The following is a 22932-nucleotide window of genomic DNA, read 5'->3' as shown; positions in this document are numbered from 1 at the left end:
GAACTATAGTTTTGCATTACTTTGGCCCCCCCAAAAAAATCCGGACCCTCTTGTCCACCCCTGTTTTTGAAAGCTGGCGTCGCCACTGATGTCGAGCGATGTGTTCGGAGACGAGCGCTAAAAAATATTAACTATGCAGGGAGACATAGAGGGATTAAATTTGATTGTTGAAATAATAGGAACAGATTCTTCGATTATGTGCCATCAAAATCATCTAATACTCTAAAAATTTCAATTTTATAATTCAATTATTTTCTAAGAATTCGCTTAACGTGTGAACACAACTTAATACACCACAAAGTTTTATTGAATTAATATAGGTTAGAAACTGAAATATGGCGTTATCGGTGCCTTGTGGATGAGCTATTTGAAATCAAAATATAATTTAGCCGCCTTTCCACTATTTTCCTCATTTCCATTAATAGTGACCGATTAAATCAAACAAATTTTGTATATTCTACAAATATTATTATTTATTACAAGCGGAATTATGTCCAAATTTCACGTACAAGACAGTTCAGTCATCGAGCGAAGACTTCGTCCAATTTATGGTAAACTATATGATTTTCCCTGGTTTCATTATTATATTAATGGGTCATCGTGAACACGAGAATGTTTCAATAAAGGTTTCTGTGATTTCAGGCCTATTTAACAATAATATATAGAAAAATATTTATTGAACAATTATCCTAAAATTTAGCAACGAGTACAGTTACTCATGGAATTAATTTTCTTTCTTAGAATGGCTCGACAGTGGAAATAACAAAAAAGCCCTGCATGAATGTGATAAAGTATTGAAGAAGTCCCCAAATTTATCATGCGCTAAAGCTTTGAAAGCTTTAACATTACTCCGCATTGGAAAGGAAAATGATTCAATAGCAGTTTTAGATCACCTGATACCTGAATGCCCCACAGATGAAGCCACTCTACAAGCTATGACTTTATGCTTTCGTGAATTACAACAAGGTAAAGGTCCCAATTAAAAACTTTTGTCATTTAATTAGAGGAATTTATATTTTCTTTATTATGTAACAGACCTCAAATTGACGATCAAACATCAGAGATTCCACCCATTAAAATAAATTCACAAGTTTCTAAAATAAGTCCAGCAATAATTATTCCATTGTGAAATTGTTTTTCTTTGATTTTTGGAATTTTGTGCCTTGATATATCTCTTATCAGTTGCAAGTAAAATAAACATGACTTGTTTAATGTACTCTGAATTTTAGTGGAAAGGATTTGTAAAATTTATGAAGCAGCAATAAGGCAGGATCCTTATAATGAAGAATTACATACACATCTTTTTATGTCGTATGTTAGAATTTCTGATTTCAAATCTCAACAGAGGGCGGCTATGACTCTCTATAAGTTTAAACCAAAAAATCCTTATTATTGTTGGGCCGTTATGAGCATCCTTTTGCAAGCTACAAGAGGGGAAGGTAAATCATTCTTGCAGACATGCATTCAATAAATACTACACCTTGAACATTTTCTAGATAAAAATGATCCGAAAAAAAAAACTCTTCTATTGAGTCTGGCAGAAAGAATGATGGATAAGCTAATAACAGAGAATAAGATGGATGCAGATCAACAAGTTCAGTTGTACATCATGATATTAGAGCAACAACAAAAGTACAAAGAGATATTAGAAGTTATAGATGGGCCACTTGGCAAGAAATTATCTTGTACAGATATTCCCCTAACTAAGATACCCTATCTTATCAATCTCAAAAAATGGAGTGATGTTAATCTAGTCTGTAAAAAAATTCTTACAGAAAGGTAAATCTTTTTTTGTAATATTAATTAGTTTTCAGGAATTTTCACTTCACCAAAACAAGTTAAATATAAAAGCCATTTTTTTTTTCCAATAATAAACCTTTGTCAGTGAAGGGAAAATTTATATTTCAGAATATGTGAAATCCAAAAATCGAATAAAATTAATCCGCCATACATAATTTTTCTCAAAAACTATAAGAGAAATTTGTTAATAAAATCAGTTGTTCAATGAAATTTAAAAAAATTATTTCTCAGAAACTTGGCAACAAATGAAGCGAATAACCACTAATATCCTCGGTTATCTCTGGTCTTACCCTTGGTTATAACTCTTTTGGAATAACCACAAATAACTAACTTCCACTTGAATACTGTAGGGTTATGCGGTAATCGAAACAAACACAACCACTTGCTATTTCAGCATCGTCTTTCTATATTAACCCTCCTTTTTAATAAAACTAAGCTAGTCATCAACAGAGAATTGTTTAGGCCTGCATAATTTTGAGTCTGGAATTCATCAAGTCTAATTTTGATCAAATTTAACCTTATTTTCATAATGTCATCAATGACCAAAAGTGTAACCCAGCTCTCGAGTGTGGTTACGGTTAGTTATCTGCAGTCAAAATCAAGAAATAAAAAGGCTAGTTCATGGCATCATGTGATATAACCAACAATGACCAAAAAAGCTTGAATGATAACCAGATTATTCCCTTTTAATAATGAATTTGAACAGGTGTATTGCGATGACTGAGTATAATAATTTTTGCCGGGAAATCCTAGTTTTAATTTTATGTATTTATAAATTTTTTATAGTTTTAGTAGTAACAGTTTTTTATTACCTATAAAAAAACAAATGACCATCGTCCTAAGGTCCTTCAGCCTTTTTATCTATATATTTTTTTATAATATTAAATATAATACATTTCATATATTACAATAATACCATTATTATCAAGTGTTCGTCAGTGTCTATGTAGGGTATTTTTATGTTTTGAATGATGTTCCTCTCTGTGGGATATATCAGTTATTGTAGTGATTTCTTTCAGTCTGTTGTAAAATTTCTTGTTGAGTTCAGTAAATCTATTGATTCTTAATATAACCATCTGATTATTCAGACTGTTTGACTATAATTAAATGATATCTGCCACAAACATTCATGGCAGTGTTGTAAATGTGTTGGTTTCCATATCGCGATGTTCGCATGAGCAGGTTCGAGTCTTCTGTTTTGTTAATTTCATGAAGCCTGTTGTTAATACTAGATAATGTAAAATTTGCAACGTTTTTTGTTATTTAAATTAAATTTAAATTTCCATCAGTAAAGACTCGTAAATAAAAAATTATTGTTTCTTAATTTTTAAGTGAGGTTTCAATACTAAACTATCAGTCTACTAATGAAGTGGATATTGTAGCTATATATTAAAACCACTTATTACAAAATATCTATTTTCAACAAAATTACCTCGGTCTTCAAATATGTTTTGAGTGTATTTAATTAAAATATAGGGTTATGTTTTTCTATGAATAATTGGAATATCTGCTTAAATCAAATATAATCTAAATATGTTTTACCATTTGTAATTTTCAAATTCTTTCACTTGGCCTTTTAGTGTAGATAAATGGAATGTTTGGAAGTACTATGTAAATTCAGTGCTTGAATTGATGAATCAAAACAAATTAATCAATAACACGGACAATCACAAATTCAAGGAAGATAACTCGGATACAATTGATGATATGCCTGAAAAGGCACATGAATTCATTTGTGGGCTTGTTGAAAATGGTTCTGATAATGGTAAAAACTTTATATATCGATTTTCATTGCTACAACAATATTTTTTTATGCTTAAGAGTATATACTAAGTGGCATTAAAAATATAATATATTTGAAAATTATTTCAGCGTTCTTACTCAGAGGTCCATATTTGGCCAGATTTGAATTGTGCTCAAAACTCATGGAAAAAGGAGTAGATACTTCGGAATTGCTTGGGGATATTATAGAGCTTTTTGTGGAGTATTTCAGAAAGTTTGGACACAAACCATGTTGTGTCACTGATCTCAGGTCATATTTAAAATTGTTAGATGATGATAAAAAATCGGATTTAAGCACTAGGCTGCTTAAGGATGTTGGTATTAGTGCTACAAATATTCCAAAATCGGTAAGTGTTCTTGTTGATTAGGCACATTCTTTAGGATGCAATTAATATTTGAGAGGTTATTTTAATTTTTTACTGTTATCTGAAAATTATTTGATTTCATAACCTTATTTCTTATTTTCTTTTGAAATAATAAACCTGTGAAATTGTTCGAGGAAAGAAAAATTTTAACCCCCATGAAATTTTCATTTTCAATCGAAAATAGAGTGGGTTTTTTCTCAAAAGTATTAATGCTATTTGGTACAAAAATCAGTTGACATACTGTATGGTTCCTATTATGTAATTTGAGAACATGATCCATGAATTTTAAAAGGAAAAATAAAAGAAACAAACTTGACATAATAATGAAATTGAGAAAATGAATTGCTACAATTTTTTGTGGGCAATGTTGTAGCTTTTATAGTTCTGGAATTTTTTTTCGGATTTCGGAGTTGATGACCCCAGGTCTGACATTTTGGTGGTTTCAACTAATAGCAATGTAATATTCTAGCCGATCATTCGGGATTATACTTATAAAACTGCTTCCTCATCGATATTACCTTGTTTACATTGAAACATCAAAAAAAAATTTTTTTTGGAAAATGTTTTATTTTGGTCAATAAACTTATAAAAATAATAATTTGTCATTATTGACAGCTAAAAATGCTTCTAGGTTTATTGAAAAATGACATCACCCAAGAGAATATTTAAATTGTTGAAAAAATTAATCTTCCGAAATACAACTCGTTCTTCGAATTTTATCAGATAATTTTTCATTATTATTTGTTTTCATATTTTTGCCGAATAAACAAGTTTTTGTGGAAAAGAAAAAATTATGCATAAAATTTGAAGCACTCGTATTATAACCTTTGATAACCTCTCCTCATCGATTTATCCGAATGCCTCACGACAACCATAAGTCCGGATAATGGGGTTTCTACTTTATTATAAAATTTAATTATTATTATTATATCAATACTTAAAAGGTAATTCTTGGTTAACTCAAACTATTAGTGTGAGTAGAAAAAACTTTTCCATTGGTCCATACCAAATCAACATCTAAAATTATTTCAAATTGGATATAATTATATACAATTTACTTCTAGGAACAACAAATGCAAAGGCATATATGTGCACTTCAGTTGTCAAGGCTCTGTGGTAGCCATAGAAATTTGCCTTATATCCACCTTAAGGCCTTAGTTACAGCATTTTCCCTACATTATCAACATGGTTACCAGTCTTATGGGACTCAGTTATTACCTACCGACTTGGGGCCTTCAGATCCATACGCTTTACTTGCTGCTCATGTAATGTACGATTTAGCACAGATGCAGAAAAGTGCAGAGCCTATAATTGTTGCTTTAGTCCTTTTGGAATGGTTGCTCAAGAATAGTCCCAGTAATTTCCATGCTAAATTGCTGTGTGCTAGACTGTATCATACTGTTGGTAAGTACCTTAGGAAAAATATAAATACAGTTGAGTTCGCCTATAACGAGTGTTGTATTTAACAAGAGATCGGTTTTAGCAAAACAATTTCTGTAGGAATAAACCGGTCACCATTTAATTCAATGTAATTGCAAGTCGGATATAATGAGTTCCGTGATAAACGAGAGTTCCGATATCACGAGAAAAATCCTTACAAATTTGATAGAACAGCTTCTTTTACAACGAGATCTCATCATGCAGTCGACGGAAGAAACCCGTCAATACAGGAACTGACAAAGCATTGCTAGATTGGTTCAAACAGAAAAGGATTCAAAATGTGCCAATGAGCGGCCTGATGTTGCTGAAGAAAGAAAATTTTTACATACTGTTGTCTCCTGATAACAAAAACATATCCTATTCTAAAAGCTGGATAGATTGCTCCAAAAGATGGTGCTGTATATTATTATTATTTGAACTGGGGTCGTTTTGCTTCGGTGAGCCTTCCGGGAACTGGTGCTGTATAACTTCAAGTAAAAGCTACAAGTGCTTCAATTGAAAGTAAATATGATTGGTGGAATAATATCTGGCCCGACATTAGAAACAGTTTTTGTAATGATGACATTTTCAACGCTGACAAGATTGGAATTTTATTCAAGCTCATGCCAAATCATACTATCAAGTTCCAAAATGAAAAATAAAGATAGAATAACAGGTTGCACCATCATCTGGTAAGGAAAAAAAAATTATTGATTATAGGAAAATCGAGATGTTTAAAGTCTTGTAAAAATTTACCTGTTATTTATACATCGAATAAGAAATCATGGATCACATCTAAAATCATAATCAGAAAATGGGATCTTAATTTACAAAAAAAAAGATATAATCCTCCTTGTTGATAATTGTCTTGCTCATCCATATGTTGATTTAAGGAGTATAAAATGAGTGTTTTTGTCTCTAAATACGACCGCCATTTTGCCTATGGACCAAGGAATTTTAGTAAGTAATTTGATTTCCCACTTAGACAATGGCGAAGAATTAGAAAATTTTTTCTTGATGCTAAACTTGCTTTGAATAGGACGTGGAACCCCATTCCTTCAAAAACCTTAATCAATTGTTATGAACATGCAGGTTTTTATCCTACAATTGAATATGAGGAAAGAGATGAAATTCATTTAGCACAATATGGTTAAAGCTCAATGAAGAAAATTTCCAAGAGGATTTGTTTAGTTTGTTTGATTGGGCAAAAAGGAATTATCTGATCAACCGGCATATTAGCGACAAAGAATGATGAGTCTATGAAAACATGGATGAGTCTTTGCAAGTTTGTGAATAATTATCTGATCCTGAAATCGCCCTCTCTTTGAAAAAATGATAACACATCAAACAACGACCACGAATCTTCAAATTAAGATGATGAAATACCTGAATATCCATCTGCATCTCTAATTTTACATGCAATGAAAACGATATATGCCTATTTGGAACTGAATGAGTATGAAGACATCACTTGAGAATAATTTTATGATCTTCTAAAAGAAATAGAACAATCCTTTCTGAATAAAAAAGTCACCCAGAAGCAAATCATACACTATGTAATTAGTTTAAATTATTTGAGTTGATGGTATAATTTTCGTATTGCATATTTTTATTATCCTGTTTCGTTATTTTTTTTGTGAATGGAAATCGTTTTTACAATAAAAGATGTAGTTATGTAATTTTTATATTTTGAATATTCTTTTGATATGAAATATCTCTTATTAATGAAATTTGATATTTCAAACATTTTCGGAGAACATTGTGAACGAAAAATTATTAAGAGCCCACTCGTAATAACAGAATGCGAGCTCCTTCGTAATAACTGAACTCAACAAAATTCTTTTAAAACGTGCGCTTGCATATAACGATCGATTTATTTTTCCCCATTGATCTCGTTATATGTTGTTGGTGTTATATTGCAACATGTTTATATTTATAAATTTTTCAGGTGGTGGTCTTGGAGCTCAAAATATGTATGATAGCCTTGAAATAAAACATTTACAATTAGATTCTCTAGGATATATTCATTGCGCTAGATTACCAACTACTGGCCTCATAGGTATAGCAACATCACATTATGATACAACGTTAAAATTTTTCTCTTCTAACTATAAAGATGTAAGTCATTATTTTATCATATTTGCATCAAAAATCAAATTATGTTTTTCACTTTTAGAGTGCCGATCATTTAACCTCATCTTACAAGTTTGGTTCTTTCGCAAAATTGGAAGACTTCATGGATTTCAGGGAAAGACTGAATAATAGTCTCCACATCGCTACTGTAACAATCGATAAGATCATGTTGTCTTTCATGTGTTGCTTGGACCTAGAAGCTTTAGGCTGCAATCTACCCAAAAATATCAACGTTAAATGGGATTTGTTGAGGTGAAATTTAGAAATAAAAAGGTTTGATTATTGATTCTAGAATAATCAGTTTTCAGGAATAATAGTGATCTCAATGTATATTCTAATTGGGATCCTGAACGTATAGAGGGGCCACCTGAAGAATCTGAGGAAATCAAAACTCTATTTGCACAGGATGTCGATTTTTTGAAGCTCCGTGTTCAGATGGTTTATGCTGTTGCTGCAGCTTTGGAAATTGCCAAAGCTACCACTGGTATTCAGGAAGCTCAGCTGGATAAATTAGAGAAAATAGTGCAAGAATGGGAAGACTTCGAGAAATGTGTTAAGAAAAAAGATTATAAGCCTATCAGTAAGGTAAAATTATCCACAAACAATTTTGCCTATTTCTCATACAGAACTTTTCAAATCAAACACTTTTCAGGATCGTATTACTCTCCCGTTACCTTCTAGAATTCACTGCGCTCTGATATGTCCTTATTGGACAATATTGGGTAATTTATTCAAATTCCTTGTAGCTGTTGTGAAGCAAGAAAAGGAAATATATGATGAATTGCTTACCATTATAAAGACTGAACTAAATATATTAATAGAAAATGTAGATTCTATGATAAAGAAAACTGTAGACTTTTTGCAGTTGAGAAGTACCATGGAGTTTGTTGTAAATAATGTTGAAGTAAGTATCATTACAAGATATTGTAATTTGTTATTCTAACCTTGTATTAAAAGGATGTATAAAAATAATTTTGTTATGTCAGGTAATACTCAATTTTGTTCTCACAACACGATATATCGTGTTGTGAGAACATGGTTATTTCCATAGTAATAAGATATATCTTATTACTATGGAAATAACCACAACTAATCAAGTAATACGTTGATGCTTTTCTCGAGGACCTAATCATTCCACTGCAGGTATTTTGAAAGAGTACTCCAACTCGTTGTTTGATCTGCTTTCTCCTAACTATTGTATCATCCTTGAGATGAGGCTCCTACCAGCGATATGGTGTAATGCATTTGTCACCCCAGATAATTATAAGCCAATTAGTCTTACTTCAGTGGTTTCTTAAATTATGAATAGGATGGTTTCAGCAGTTTTTATTAATATCGCGCTATTATAGTAGATTCGTAACATAGTTTAATTCCTGAAAGATCCACTGTAACAACCCCATTTCATTTTCTGGACATTTGGACACTTGATAAAAAGATCCCTATAGATGCAATTCACTTGAAATTTTCTCTCGCATTTGGAAAAGTTCACATATAATCAAAAAATTGAAGCATTTTTACATCAAATATTGCAGTGTTAGATTACGGCATTTCCTTCTATAAAGATCGGTGGTGTAATGTCCCAAACAAGTGAGATCATTAGTGGTGTTCTGCAGGGCAATGTTTCAGGCCCAATATTGTTTATCACCTATATCAGTGATATAGTGCATTCTATGTAGATTACTTTGAATTTTGCAGTTTTCCCATCGATAATCGTCAGGTTGTACCAGAAATCTTATATTCTATATAGCTCTGGTGCTCAGAATAGCTTATCTCCCTCAATACCTCCAAATGTTTTGTGTGTTTCGAACTGAATTCTTACAGATGCGTGATCACAGATAGAAGCTGTCTCGCGAATTCTTTAGGAGTAAGAGTCAAGAACATTTTTTCTGAACAGAGGTTTTAGTGCTTGGAATCAGCTTTCCTCTGATGCTTCGAACTCCACACCTCTAAATATTATCAATAACAGATATGATTGGTGGGGACTATACTGCATCTGTGAGACTTTTCCAATGATGAATGTTTCAGTTTTTCTATCATAGTTTTATTTGATTGATTTTAATTTGTGGATTCATAGGCTTTGATGTCTCAACTCTGAAAATTTTCAACAATAATCATAATATCTGATCACATCTGTCCTCATCCCACAATCATCTCATTCAATATTCATAATCCAATATCAGTTCGTTATCAAAGTTGGCAGATATCAATTTGAACTTGTTTTCAGATTGTGTGTATCGCCTGCATCATATATGATATGTGTAATGATTTAGTCAAGCCAAGACAAAGTAAGAAAGGCAAAAGGCATATTGTGGAAACTAAGGAGAGGGAAGCAGTCCTAGATCTAGCAGAAGCTTTAAAAACAACAACAAAGAATTTAGACTCCATTCTTCACCTTTGGTCAACAGTGTCAACTCAAACTGATATTGTGTCAGAATTGGAAAGTTTAAATCTGAACAATTGTGGCAGCAATGAGGTGTTTCAAACTATCTTAGGTAGTCATATACAAGCAGTGACGGAATTAAGGCTCATAATAAAAACTAAATCGGGTTTAATAATTTTGTATGGAGAGGAATGATAATGAATATAATGTTTTTAATTTGGACTCTGTACTATTATTCAAATATACCATGGTTTTTATTGACATTTCACCTGTTTTTCTTTTAAATATTTTTATATTTTCACATTTGTTGTTCTATATAAACCTTCTCAAGTGTTGAATCAAAAAATATAAACAATAAAGCGATTTTTTAATTTAATCAAAATTACCATTTAGATGTAGATGTGTAGATAGATCATTCTCTGGCAAAGATGATTGGCATCTTGATGAAGATGATTACATATCTTATTTTCTCTGATTATCCTAAATGCATGGAATCCACCGTTGAATACATATCTCACTGTGGGTCTGAGTTAGATTTCTCACCATAAGTGAGTGATTTGATCTAATCTATCAAGATTAAATAAGGCTGATATACACTAAACGGGGGATTTAGTACCTACTGATATATCTCATTTACATTTGATTTTCCCTTTCGATTTGTATCGTAGAACTTCATCATTGTATTCAAAAATTTTGTTTATATTGATTCGAGTCAATAATTCCCGCCATTTTATCTATCTTTATGAGCCCCCATATCATTTCAAGTCGATGTCCATATTTTTCGAATTTTGAGCCAGAAATAGTCTCAAACGATAAGGTTTGACTCGCTAATGATAAAATGTAATTTGTTTGTTATTTCAAGCTTCATATGAGATCTTGATCACACCATCATCCGAGAAAATTCAAGCAGAAATTCTGTTACTGAAATACTAGGTTTTTTCGATATTACGCTTAATTTTCTTTGGTTTTAACAACGCTATCAATACAGAGACAAAAATTGTGCCTCTGATCTATATTAAAATTTGTATAAACAGATTTTTCGACATAATATCTATGAAATTGATAAGTCGGTAGATATTTCTCACCTTTCCACAAGTCAACCAGTAGATGCATCATGCGCAGAAAAATAAGGAGGAACTGGCACTTCTCTGATTGGTCTATTCCTGGGATATGCTCTGTGAATGGCCGACTCACGTTTCCGGTTAGCAGTAGCGTAGTAGGAAAAAATTTTCATTCGTTCAAAACTAATACATTTCGGTGAAAATTTATAATTTCATTAAAAAATTGGCTGAAAGCCAAGGTGGCAGATATAGGGGTACATTGAACGTGAAGTAAATTAATAACTTTCATTAATAAAGTGAATAATTACTAAAATTATCAGCAATTATGTACTATAATTGTATTATGAATAAATCTGGTTGATGTGTGTTTGAAGTTTGATCGTATTTATAGTTTTGTCAAGGACAACTCGGAATTGAAGGCAACCCTTCAATCTATCCCATCGGATAGATAAATGATAATAATTATAAAAAAGAAATATCCTTAAGCGGACATAATAAAAATCAACGAAACATTGAATCTTGAAATGAAAAGTTGTATAAAACGAAGAAACTGTGAAACCATTATATAATGGTGAAAATGGTTGTCAATATAATTTATTTACATATTTTGAAGGATCCTTCAAAATATGTAAATAAATTATATTGACAACCATTGTAGAAGATCTACTACAATTATTGGCACAAGGGCGTAGAAAAGAGGGGGGGGGGGTACTAGTGATAATTACCCCCGAAGATTTTCAAAATATAAAATTGCAGAAATCTCGCACAGACGAAGAACATAAAATGAACCAATAATAATCCTTTTTCTTTCTTTTGAAATCGACACGTCAGTCAAAAATAGGATCCCTTTACGGCTTATGAGTTTATTACCGCTTTCCAAATGAGTACTTTTATTGCACTACGAGCTCATCTTTAACACAAATAGTGCAATTTTATTTCGAAAATAATGGTTCTGTGCGGAATACGTATCGCGCACTACGTCCATTTTATTTTGTTTAGCGATGAAGCGCACTTCAGGTTGAATGGCTACGTCAACAAACAAAACTGCCGCATTTGGAGTGAAGCTAATCCTCAAGTATATGTCGAAACACCGCTACATCCAGAAAAACTGACTGTTTGGTGCGCTTTATGGGCTGCGGAATCATTGGTCCGTACTTCTTCAAAAACGATGATGGCCAGAACGTTACAGTCAATGGTGATCGGTATAGAGCCATGATTACTAACTTTTTCATTCCTGAATTGAACAACCATGATGTCCAGGAGCTGTGGTTCCAACAAGACGGCGCAACATGTCACACAGCTCGTGCCACAATCGATTTATTGAAAGACACGTTTGGTGACCGCCTAATTTCACGTTTTGGACCTGTGAATTGGCCTCCAAGATCTTGTGATTTAACACCGCTAGGCTACTTTCTGTGGGGCTATGTAAAGTCATTGGTCTATGCGGATAAGCCACAAACCCTTGATCATTTCGAAGACAACATTCGCCGTGTTATTGCCGATATACGGCCACAAATGTTGGAAAAAGTAATCGAAAATTGGACGTCCAGATTGGACTACATCCGAGCCAGCCGTGGCGGTCATATGTCAGAAATCATATTTAAAATGTAATGCCACAAGATTATCTTACGGATAAATAAAATCCATGTCAATCGAATAATACATCGTTGTTTTATTGCAATTTAGGGTTCTATAGCTCTAAAAAAACACCCTTTACAATTAATGAGCTTCGAGGCTGTATCGAAGTGCTCCGAACGGAGGCTGGAAAGCACTTTTTGTCCGAAGATTTTTCTTTATCTATCCGCTTTCTCGGCATCGTCCTTTATTTGCCATCTGTGATTTTTGCATTCGTCATCGTCACTTACCCATTGTTTTCAGTTTTCTGTATCATTCTCGTCACAATAATGTAGTTATCATCAAAGAACTGAACTGAGTAATTCGCATCGAAAATTTGTCTGGGCTGTGTTGTACTATTCATTGTGTTTCATTCAAATTGCAATTTATTTGTGAAGACATCAGTTTTGAATTGACTATATCTACAGCGTGTTCCTAAATTGAAGGTCCAAATGAAAATGACAGATTTCTCTGATCATTTCAAGAAAAAAGTCCTATAACATGAGTCCGCAAACAGTTTGTTTTCGAGATACAGGTGTTGAAGATCAAGTTTTTTCTCACAGCATCTTCCCTTCACAAGATATTCAACTTGAATTGGCATAGATATTCCAATTTAAAGTTTTCATCATGTGATATCCTGATTTTGAATGCAAATCTACAGGGTGAATTTTCTCTGGAAGAGTACGTGCCCGCTTCTTTCCTCCAGAATTATTTTTTTGCGAACCACTGGTATTTTAGAAAAATTTAAAAAGATACTCTGGTTTAGTACTACACTTTTTGGTTTGTTGGAGTTTTGTCGTATCTGCAATCAATTTTGAGAAAAAAAATTCAAACAACTCTCTATAGCAATTCTCAGGGAAACCTAAATTATTATAATGATCCAGTTAGGTAGCTGTGATAAATAAATTAATTATAAGTTTTAGTACTTATTTTACAACTCTGTAGCGAAGGTTAATAAAAATTCGATAAACGGGTTAAGCATCACAAAAAAAGTAGGAAGACAAGAAACACACTGTATCTCGAAAACAAAGCGTTTGTGGGCTCATGTTTATGAGCCATTTTATTTTTCAAATTATCCAAGGAATTTCTCATTTTCCTTCGTAACACCAATTCAGGAACACCCAGTATAAGATAAGAACAATCGAATTGGTATGAATATTATAGGTATGAGTAAACAATGTTGTCAACAAATTTTCCTCTCGATTACCCTAAAAAAAGAAAAAAAAAGGTCTACGCTCTTGTGTTAGAACGGCAATGGGATCAATAGTCTCACTTTAGCCTTTGGAGTTCGATCAAAACAATCATCAGCAAAATGAAGAGGGCATAAATAATTTTCAGTTTTAGGAACAAATTCAGGCTCATTTATAAAATGAATCCATGCCGCTCTCCTCCTTTCAACTTTTGAAAATCTAGAGCGTGAAAATAAAATACTTTTACACTAATAATTGATAATTATTCTTCCTTGGATGTCCTATGATCAATATTTATTTACAGAATGACGCAACTAGCTAGTAATTTGATGAGAATGAAGAAATAATTAACCTGAAAAATGTAATAACAAATAGAAACCATTGTCTTACCCTATGATACGCCTATGAGATTGGTTGGTTAACTTCGACAGCACGAAATTGACTCTGAATTCCAAAGTAATGAATCTTGAAAGGCCGGTAATGGCAGATTTCCATTCGCCAGTTTCAACAAAGGAATATCGCCTTATGTTGATTCCTGGTATTCTATGTTCTAAGGTTTGAGTCGTTTATTACATCTAGATTCGGGGGAGTACCGAACGCATATTTGAAACATCACAACTCCGTCTTAGAAGTGGCAACACCGAATTTTCAGAGCATTCTTGTGATCTTTTAACGCAGGCCACGATCTAAGATCTAAGATATTTTTGATATGTTTTCTATGGTTAATGTTTTTCAGCTTTATGATCTAAAAAAGATGGAGACTGTTTAGCGCCACTATGTCAAATTTTGGATAAAATTTTAAATTAAAACCTTTTACACCAGGATTCCACCAAATTCGCTGTGGCTTTTTATTGAACAGCAGTGTAGTAATCGAATATTACTTCAGTTCTCAAAACAAATTGGTTTTTTTGAGAAATATGATGATTGTTTGACCACAAATACCCAAAATAAACCTGAAAAAATATACATTTTGAACAATTAGTCTTGTTTTAAATCCATGTATTTAATGAAGAATTGATTCATTAAATTTTTAAAAGAGATGACAAATGTTGTTTATGATATGGACACCTCTGGTGGCCTTATGGATGTAAGTACTTGCTATCTTGAATACTTTTAATATAATTTGGAAATGGCGGAGTATTAAAATGAATTAGATCTTCTTGCGAATTATTATTGAGTATGAAGAATTATTTCAGCAAATCCAAGCTCTTATAGCTCCACCAACAGATGATGATGAATTAAGAGATGCCCAGCAGGACCAACAACATCCCTATTTCCGTAGACCTGGTAAAGGTCATAATCATGATAACTGTGATGCTTGTGGAGAAGGAGGCGATTTGATTTGTTGTGATAAATGTCCATCAAGTTTTCATCTGCAATGCCAGTAATTTCATTTGAAAATAGTAATCAATGGATTCCATTAATTTGTTGATTTTAGTGATCCACCTTTAGAAAGTACTGATATTCCAAATGGGGAGTGGTTATGTCATAGCTGTATATATGCTAAAACACAGAATACTTTACCTCTAACTAGGAGCAAAAGATCGTGTTCTACAGAGAGTACATTCATAAAACCAACGAAGAAATCAAAGACATCTCCTATGGACATTTTGATAGAAGCTGCAAGTTCAATGAATCCAAAACAATTTGAATTGCCCCATAATATGAGTGTTCCTTGTGATTTTCCTGGCACAGATAAAGGTTTGTTGATAAATTTTAAAGATATCATATACATTTAATCATTGTTATAGATATTCTAGATATACGAAAAGGTCTTAGAAATTCAAAAGAATATGAGAAAACCCCTAGTGGTCTTGTTCCTTTGCCAGCAAAGAAATGTTATGAATGTGACAAATCATGTAGAGTCGCTCCATTGATTGCTTGTGATTATTGTTCACTATACTTCCATCTAGATTGTCTCAACCCTCCTCTTACCGCACCTCCAATGGCTAGATGGATGTGCCCAGTACATGTTGAACATGCTCTGGTAAGAAAAAAATGGGTATTTGAATAACTACTATCATTACTATCTTGTAGGATTCTATTTTGTTGAAGTCCACTTCATTAACAGAGAGGATAAAGATTTGGGACAAATTTGCCACTGAACCATTAGATCAACATGCTGTAAAAATTGAGTTTTTTAGGAGGGTTAATCAGAAGAATCCTCCTTTTCGGTTTAAAACTCGGTTATGCCCTAAGAATAAAGCTAAAATTCCAGAAATGGTGAAAAACCATTATAAAAAACCAGTTAATCTTCTTCCAAGCCTCAGGGATGTTTTAAGAGTATCAATTGTTGAGAATGAGAAGCAGTTAAACGTGTTATTTGAGACTAAAAATGAAAAGGAGTCCGTTTTAAACTGTGGAATATGTAAAAATAATAAAACGCAGTGTTCATGTAATGTAGATATCAAAGTGGAAGAAGATAAAGTCGCTTTAGTTAGTGATAATGTACAGAATGTTCAAAGAACTGAAGGTTATAGTGTTGAAAAAGAACGAAGTGTGAATGGGTTTTTAAAATATGACAGTATAAATGGTAGTTTCTACGATGAAATTGTGAAAAAGGAATACTGTGATGGTGAGTATTTGGTTTATTTATGTTATTTGGAATTTTAAATATTTTGTTATATTCATTAATTTTCTTTTTACCAATAAAGGTTAAATTTGGTTCCAGAAAAATCCAGGTTATCCATAGATAAACTGTCAAAAATAATAAACATTTAAAATTTCTTCTATGGTTTATTTATGTTACAAACTGAATTAAAATTTGAAAAACTGATTGTCAATTACATTTATCATATTTTTCTTTTTGAAACAAGTTCTTAGATATTGAAAATTGGGCATATTGTAGAATTCATCTGGATTGTAGGTGATTATTCAAGCAAATTATTTTGTCACAAAAGGTGAAAAATTCATGTTCTGTGATTCCTGTGTAAATATGTTTTGAATTTGGTCTAGATCTGCGCATTTTAATTTGAAAATACAATTCAAATGGATATTATTTCAATTAACAAGTACACTCTTAATCAATATTTTATTGCAAATAATCAAGATACTGCCAAACAGTCGTAATATGAATAATAACTCTTGTCTTGAAGCAAGACAATAGAAAGAGAGTCGATATTTGATAATTTCTGATTCATTAGTTTTCTCTTATTGGTCATATAATAACCTTCATTAATATTACAGTATTCGCCATTCTATTACTACTTGCGAGATCAAATGATTTTATTATTTCATTGTTTTGAGTTGAATTTATTTCACAGTTAATTTGGATCATTTGGATGATAGACTGATAAGACTTTTAGCATATCAACAAATCCAGAATATCCTAGGTCAACAAAACAAATCTGAAGAATTAGCTCATTGTCTAAATTCAAACAAATTAAGGAATATGCCTTTACCCAGTGAATTGCTGACACCTGCTGATATAGAGAGGATAAGTAAAGTGTTCTCGAGTCCAAAACGGAAAAAAGTTAAATCGACATTAAGAGCTCGAGCCATTTTATGTCCTGTTGTCTCCAAACATTTCTACAATGTGAGGTGAGATTTGATATTTATGAATTTCTATCTTCAATAAGAAGTCATGGGCTGAAGTTGATCAAATAAATCACTTGTCTGATAGGACTTCTGAGGTTGATCCTACTGATGTCAGGCATGATGCCAGTTATATGGGTTACAGACCAACTGTTTCAACAAGGTTTCCAGAAGCAGTGGCAATGAGATATCGTGTATTGAACATAGGCAAAGGTTCAACGAATGATGTTGACTTAGAAAGATTTGGACACTGCAATTACTTAGCACCGAAACATGCAGTTATTTTTTACGATGAAGTAAGTATAAAAATATCTTGATAAGTATGACTTGATTAACTAATGACTTTTCAGTATTCGAAACACTATGAACTAATTAATTACTCCCCTTACGGTACCTATGTTAATAACATCTTCTACTCTAATGAAAGCCAAGTGCATAGGCTACAAAAATGTTCTAATCAAGAAGGAGTCGCCTCTGCCAACGGAACAGCCGCACCCCCTGACTCTGCAACCCCTCTAGAGAATCAGGTTAGGGAGATGATTGACAAGAAGAGAAAGGTGTGCAGGACCAAAAAGAACCCTTATGATGCAAAAATGACTGCCATAGATGGTGCTGAACGATCTGAATGCTGCTGCAATGTAGAAGAGGGTAAGACAGGATGGGAAGGATCGGCAATCTTGAATCATGGGGCCCTCCTCAAATTTGGTTGCATATCTTTTGTTTTTTCTATCGTGGAATGTGTCGAATGAAAAGTTTAGTTGGTTGAGGTTACTTGCATGGCGCTCTTAAAAATGAGAAGGTTACTTTTTGTTATTGACTGAAATTTGTTTTTTGTATCTTTTGTAGTTTTTAATATTCAATCTACATCATCTAATTATCATCTTGGTTTGTCTTAGTTTGAAAATTGTGGAATTTTCTCATACTTGAATAAAACTATAAAGTTTACATGAAATAACTTATCAGCTTTTGCAAAATATTGAAGAATAATTGAGAGCTGGTGATAAATTGAAATATCCTAGTTTTTGAATCTTTTGACACATCTTTAAATATCTTTTAACGATTGAACTCTTCATTTGGAGCTGCCCTACTCTGTATATGAAGGCAAATGTCTTTTTTATAATTTATGTTTTCAAAATTCATTTTATGATATGAAAAAAATTGTAAATGTCCTGAAGTAAAAGTTCTGATCATGTTGTTGTACATTTCAAAAGTAGAATTTGTATCGTTCATCTACAATTTTTTTTTTTTTTTTTTGAGAAAGTTTTATTAGACAATTGTATATATTTTATATTGTGTAGTATAAATTTAAGTTGAGGTGTTACATATGAAGAAATAAAAAGTTTTAATTAGTAAATTGTATTTATTTCAATAATAGCTATGAAAATTTCTAGCTGTTTATGTATTAATATCTCTAAAATAAAGTATAAAGTATGATATTTAAAATAAAACATCCAAATCTTTCCAAGAATAGGCTAGATGTTCATCACCTATAAAAAGTATTATTTAATAATTATTTCAAATATTGTCATTCAAGTACAATACTTTTTCAATTAATTACCCACATGTACATTTTTAATTTCTCGTAACCGCAATCTTCTTCAATTTAACATTGAGTATATCTTCTAAAGTTATAATTGGTCGAGAATTCTCATGGTTGTTCAATTTTCTTTCTTTTTGTAAAGCCTTCAAGATACTTTTGGAAGAGCTGATTTTGGTCTGAGAAAATGTGGGTAAAGGTGGAGGTGGTGGAGGTAGAGGGGGTGGTATAGGCGGTGAAATATTAGTAAAGCTACCATTCAACTGTTTCTTGATACCAGCCAACTCTGATTTTAAAGAGTAATAAGACTCTAATTTTAGTTCTAATTCTTCCATTTTTTTATCAAGATCGTCTGTAGTCTCAAACCTATTCTGCTGTTCCTTAATTTTGGATTGAGACTCATTAAATCTGCTTTCCAGTTGATTTATTTTCCGAACTAGGTGGTCGATTTCTTGACGATACCCAAGACAATTGCACATGTTATTGAATGACTGACATCTCTGGTCAATATATTTGTAAAATTTTTTGAAGTTCTGAAAATAAATAATCTTACATCTTCTATATTGTGATTGTTTATTCAACTGGAATTTATACCTCAGTCAAACTTACTCCCAAGTCCAAAAATACTTTGAAAAGTTTAGAAGACCATTTAACTACATCATACAAGCCATAGTTCCCTATTTTGTCAATTAATTGATGATAAAAATTACTATAAACTTTGTTCTTCAACATGTCTGTATCAATTGATTTTCTTTTGACTTTATTTAATTGAAATTGACTTTTATATTTTCTATTTGGGTATTTTGTTCCAAAAATTTGTTGTGTTTGAATCTTAATTCTTTTATTCTTGACCTTAGCATGTTTTTTCTTTTTTGACTGCAAGGTATTTGGTATAATCATATTTTCGGTTTTATATGAAATTATAATGTTTCTGTGAAGAATTTCTTTCTTTTTGTAATTTTTTGATAAATAATTGAGTAAACTAAGATTCAGTATTGAATCTAAGTAGCTACTACCCCTACAATGAAAAGTTTGAAATTATTGAGAAGAATTTGTATTTGCCAAATGTTCAAGTATTGATATAATTTCATCAAATAAAACAATATGCAAACCTGTTCCTGTGGTTTCGTTTAAAAAATCTCAGTAAAGAGTAATTATATTTCAACTGTCTCTCATCACCTTTGTTGATATCTTCAAATTGTTCATCTGTACTATCAGTTTGAGTTGATATATTGGAAGTCTTTCCTTCAAAAAGATGACCATAATTTTCTTTTATTTGAAAACATGCTTCAAGTATTTTGGAAAAGTATAGTATTGGAGAAATACTTACTTAGTGATAAATTGGGATATCTTTTTAAAGTTAAAATGATTCTTTTATTTTTGTTATTGCATACTGTTCTTTTATTGAGAAGATTAGCGTAAGCCACACTTTTATCAAGTATATTTTCTGCACTATCATCATTGGGTACATTTATTCCTATGTTTATTTTAGTGATTTTCCTTGTTCTTGTCATTTTTAGTTATAAATTAACTAAAAGAAACTGACAGATTAATGACATGCGAGCTCTTTATAATTGAAAATTTTGATGGACTATTTTGATATTTTTTTTCATTTGAAATAAAACTTTCTCATTCATTAACTTTATTTTTCTGGTAATTTTAAAATAAATGAAAAATTATAAATTGATATTATTATAATAAATTCAACTATTGGGTAAACAATATTCATAAAATGATTTCAAACAATTCCGTTAACTAACATAAAATAAAAAAATATGTTACGAAAATATATTCAATGAGGGATAATCTTTCAGAAAAAAATCATAACATTGCATAAATTTCTCAAATTTGTTTACTGACTGAATTTCTTCAAATGATCTTTTATTTTATAACCTTCTGAGGATAAGATTGAAATTTGGAATAAACAAAACAAACTCTTTTTAAAATATATAAAATATAAGTTATAATACTTCATTAAAGAGTAAAAAATTAAAATAAAAATTACTGACAATATTTTCATTTTTGCAACTATTAGTGGAAAAACCATAACATTTCTTCAATTAGTTGAAGGAGTTTTAATGTGATCTTCAGGTCTTTTAGGTCTATTTTCTTATTTCACTAATATAATACATATATACAGAGTATACAAAATATTATTTCTACTCTAAAAAAAAATAGGCAAATTTTAGAATTAATTTGCTAAATGCCTTAAATATCGGTAATCTTTTGAACAGGTATTAGTAAAAATTTACAAACACCAAGTTATTTGAAATAAATAAAATACACATAAGAGGAACTGGATTTCTTAAAATATTGGAATATTTCTTTTGAGAAAACTATTTTAATTGAATTGAAAAAAAAATTTAAATATTTAATTTCAACGAAGTTTGAATAATATCTTCAATTTTGAAGAATTACTTTTTAAAAGTTTCATGAGAGTGGCATAAAAAACTTAAATACTCCCTATAATATCATTTTCAAATAAAAAAAAATGAAATTGAATTCTTGGTTTCCAGATTTCGATATTGATAAATTATATTTTTATGAATACATTGTTGCAAATTATATAAAGTAATTTTGTCTGAGATAAAAGTCTTGAAGTTTTAGTTACATTATAAAAATTTCATGAGGCAACGAAGTAAATAATTATCAAAAGAATTTTACCTTAACTTTTGAATGTTTCACTCTAAAATTGAGATCCTCAAATATTCAATGAGATTTGTCCAATAACTTTTGAAGAAAACACTTCTTTTGTTTCATGCAATCACAAAATAATCCACATTCACAAAAATATTTTGGCTTGACTCTATTGAACACTGTTTCAACAACACTTTTTTTTCCCTTGTTTGTTGCTTTTGCGTAAATTAACAGTATCACCTTGAGTGAAATTCTGCCTTTCCCTCATTTCCCTCTTGGACCTCAGTACTAAACGAGTAATGGCAAGAAACATCTCTTCCACATTCATATTGTCTTTGGCTGAGGTTTCAAATAATTGAATATTCATAGTATCTGCAAATCTCTGAGCATCTTCAGTTAGTACTACTTTTCTTTCAGGTGTGTCATTTTTATTACCAACTAAAATGAAAAAAATTATTTTAATACATGTTGACCTGTGTAAATGATAGCGAGGGGATTATTTAATAAATTTTGACCATTTGCTCACCTAAAACTCTATTAACTACATCGCAATTCTGTTCAATCTCATGCAACCACCTCTTAACATTTGCAAATGATTCTCCATTAGTAACATCATATACAACTATTACACCATGAGTTCCTCTATAATATCTGTTGAAAAAATTATTTAATTCCCTTTATTTTACAACAAATTCATTGAACATACGTGCTTGTGATGGTCCTGAACCTTTCTTGACCTGCAGTATCCCAAATTTGCAATTTTACCTTTTGACCATCTATATTAATGGTTTTGATTTTAAAATCGACGCCTATTGTAGTTATATAGTTTCCAGTAAAAGTATTGTCCGCAAATCTCAATAAGAGCGAACTTTTTCCAACACCTACAAGAAAACATCAAAATGATAGGTCTTCATTTGTCAAATTTGATTAGCATCAATCCATCTTTAAGACAACTAAGCTCATGAATCATTATATCCGTAAGTAGGAAAAAAATAAAAATATCAAAATTTTATTTCCTGATAAATTGGCCTTTTGACCCCACCCACTACAAAACTTACCACTATCACCAATTATGAGCAATTTAAATAAGTGATCGTAATCTCTAGCCATTTTTGACGTTTTTTATATTATCCTCATTAGCTAATATGTAAATAATTAGAGAAAATCGCTACAAAATATCAAAATCATTCATTGCTAATATTTTTTACAAATTCAGAAAATAATCACAATTCACAACGGACAGACAACGAACAAGTATTAACTGACATTCGTAAAATAGCGATTACCAACATAGAGATATAATTTTGGTCCTTATATTGAAAACAATGTTGAAAACCTTTTAGATTTTGATATTGTCTAATCGTATTAATTTGATATTGAAAACTTGAATTGAATAATAAACAAAATTGGATATTTATTAATTCATTAGAGTAAATTATTGCGTCAATGATCCCAGATACCTCTATCAAGACTTGACCGG

At 31.3% G+C, this 22932-nt stretch overlaps 4 protein-coding genes across 7 annotated transcripts; 2 read left to right on the top strand and 2 right to left on the bottom strand.

Annotated features, from left to right (window-relative positions):
- The first annotated feature begins 317 nt into the window (after positions 1-317).
- LOC123675188 (phagocyte signaling-impaired protein) lies at positions 318-10142 on the top strand. Its single transcript, XM_045610497.1, has 12 exons — positions 318-551; positions 742-966; positions 1230-1439; positions 1497-1779; positions 3381-3565; positions 3673-3929; positions 5012-5351; positions 7315-7484; positions 7543-7751; positions 7808-8084; positions 8152-8403; positions 9724-10142. The coding sequence occupies exons 1-12, from the start codon at positions 491-493 to the stop codon at positions 10072-10074; spliced, it is 2820 nt and encodes a 939-aa protein (XP_045466453.1). The 5' UTR covers positions 318-490; the 3' UTR covers positions 10075-10142.
- Positions 10143-14485: 4343 nt separating this feature from the next.
- On the top strand, positions 14486-18632 carry LOC123676728 (PHD finger protein 12). The gene is made up of 8 exons (XM_045612886.1): positions 14486-14831; positions 14941-15128; positions 15183-15445; positions 15496-15731; positions 15782-16319; positions 17008-17284; positions 17367-17574; positions 17629-18632. Exons 1-8 carry the CDS (start codon positions 14784-14786, stop codon positions 18025-18027), a joined length of 2157 nt encoding a protein of 718 aa, XP_045468842.1. The 5' UTR covers positions 14486-14783; the 3' UTR covers positions 18028-18632.
- Positions 18625-20420, bottom strand: LOC123676729 (shootin-1-like). 4 transcript variants are annotated; one of them, XM_045612889.1, is made up of 5 exons: positions 20146-20420; positions 19928-20084; positions 19425-19833; positions 18821-19348; positions 18625-18765 (listed from the first exon to the last, which is right to left on the bottom strand). In XM_045612889.1, exons 1-4 carry the CDS (start codon positions 20327-20329, stop codon positions 18851-18853), a joined length of 1248 nt encoding a protein of 415 aa, XP_045468845.1. In that variant the 5' UTR covers positions 20330-20420; the 3' UTR covers positions 18625-18765; positions 18821-18850. The 4 variants fall into 4 exon arrangements, with proteins under 4 accessions (XP_045468845.1, XP_045468844.1, XP_045468843.1 ...); XM_045612888.1 differs by having other exon boundaries at positions 18841-19348; positions 19410-19833; positions 20146-20414; XM_045612887.1 differs by having other exon boundaries at positions 19410-19833; positions 20146-20411.
- A 71-nt stretch (positions 20421-20491) lies between these two features.
- LOC123676730 (ras-related protein Rab-35) lies at positions 20492-22724 on the bottom strand. Its single transcript, XM_045612891.1, has 4 exons — positions 22511-22724; positions 22159-22333; positions 21979-22103; positions 20492-21890 (listed from the first exon to the last, which is right to left on the bottom strand). The coding sequence occupies exons 1-4, from the start codon at positions 22560-22562 to the stop codon at positions 21637-21639; spliced, it is 606 nt and encodes a 201-aa protein (XP_045468847.1). The 5' UTR covers positions 22563-22724; the 3' UTR covers positions 20492-21636.
- Between the last annotated feature and the right edge of the window lie 208 nt (positions 22725-22932).

Source organism: Harmonia axyridis, chromosome 3 (genome assembly GCF_914767665.1).
Source record: "Harmonia axyridis chromosome 3, icHarAxyr1.1, whole genome shotgun sequence".
NCBI classification, from domain to species: Eukaryota; Metazoa; Arthropoda; class Insecta; order Coleoptera; family Coccinellidae; genus Harmonia; species Harmonia axyridis.
The sequence above is the reverse complement of the archived record's forward strand: the minus strand, read 5'-3'. Positions and strand labels throughout refer to the sequence as shown.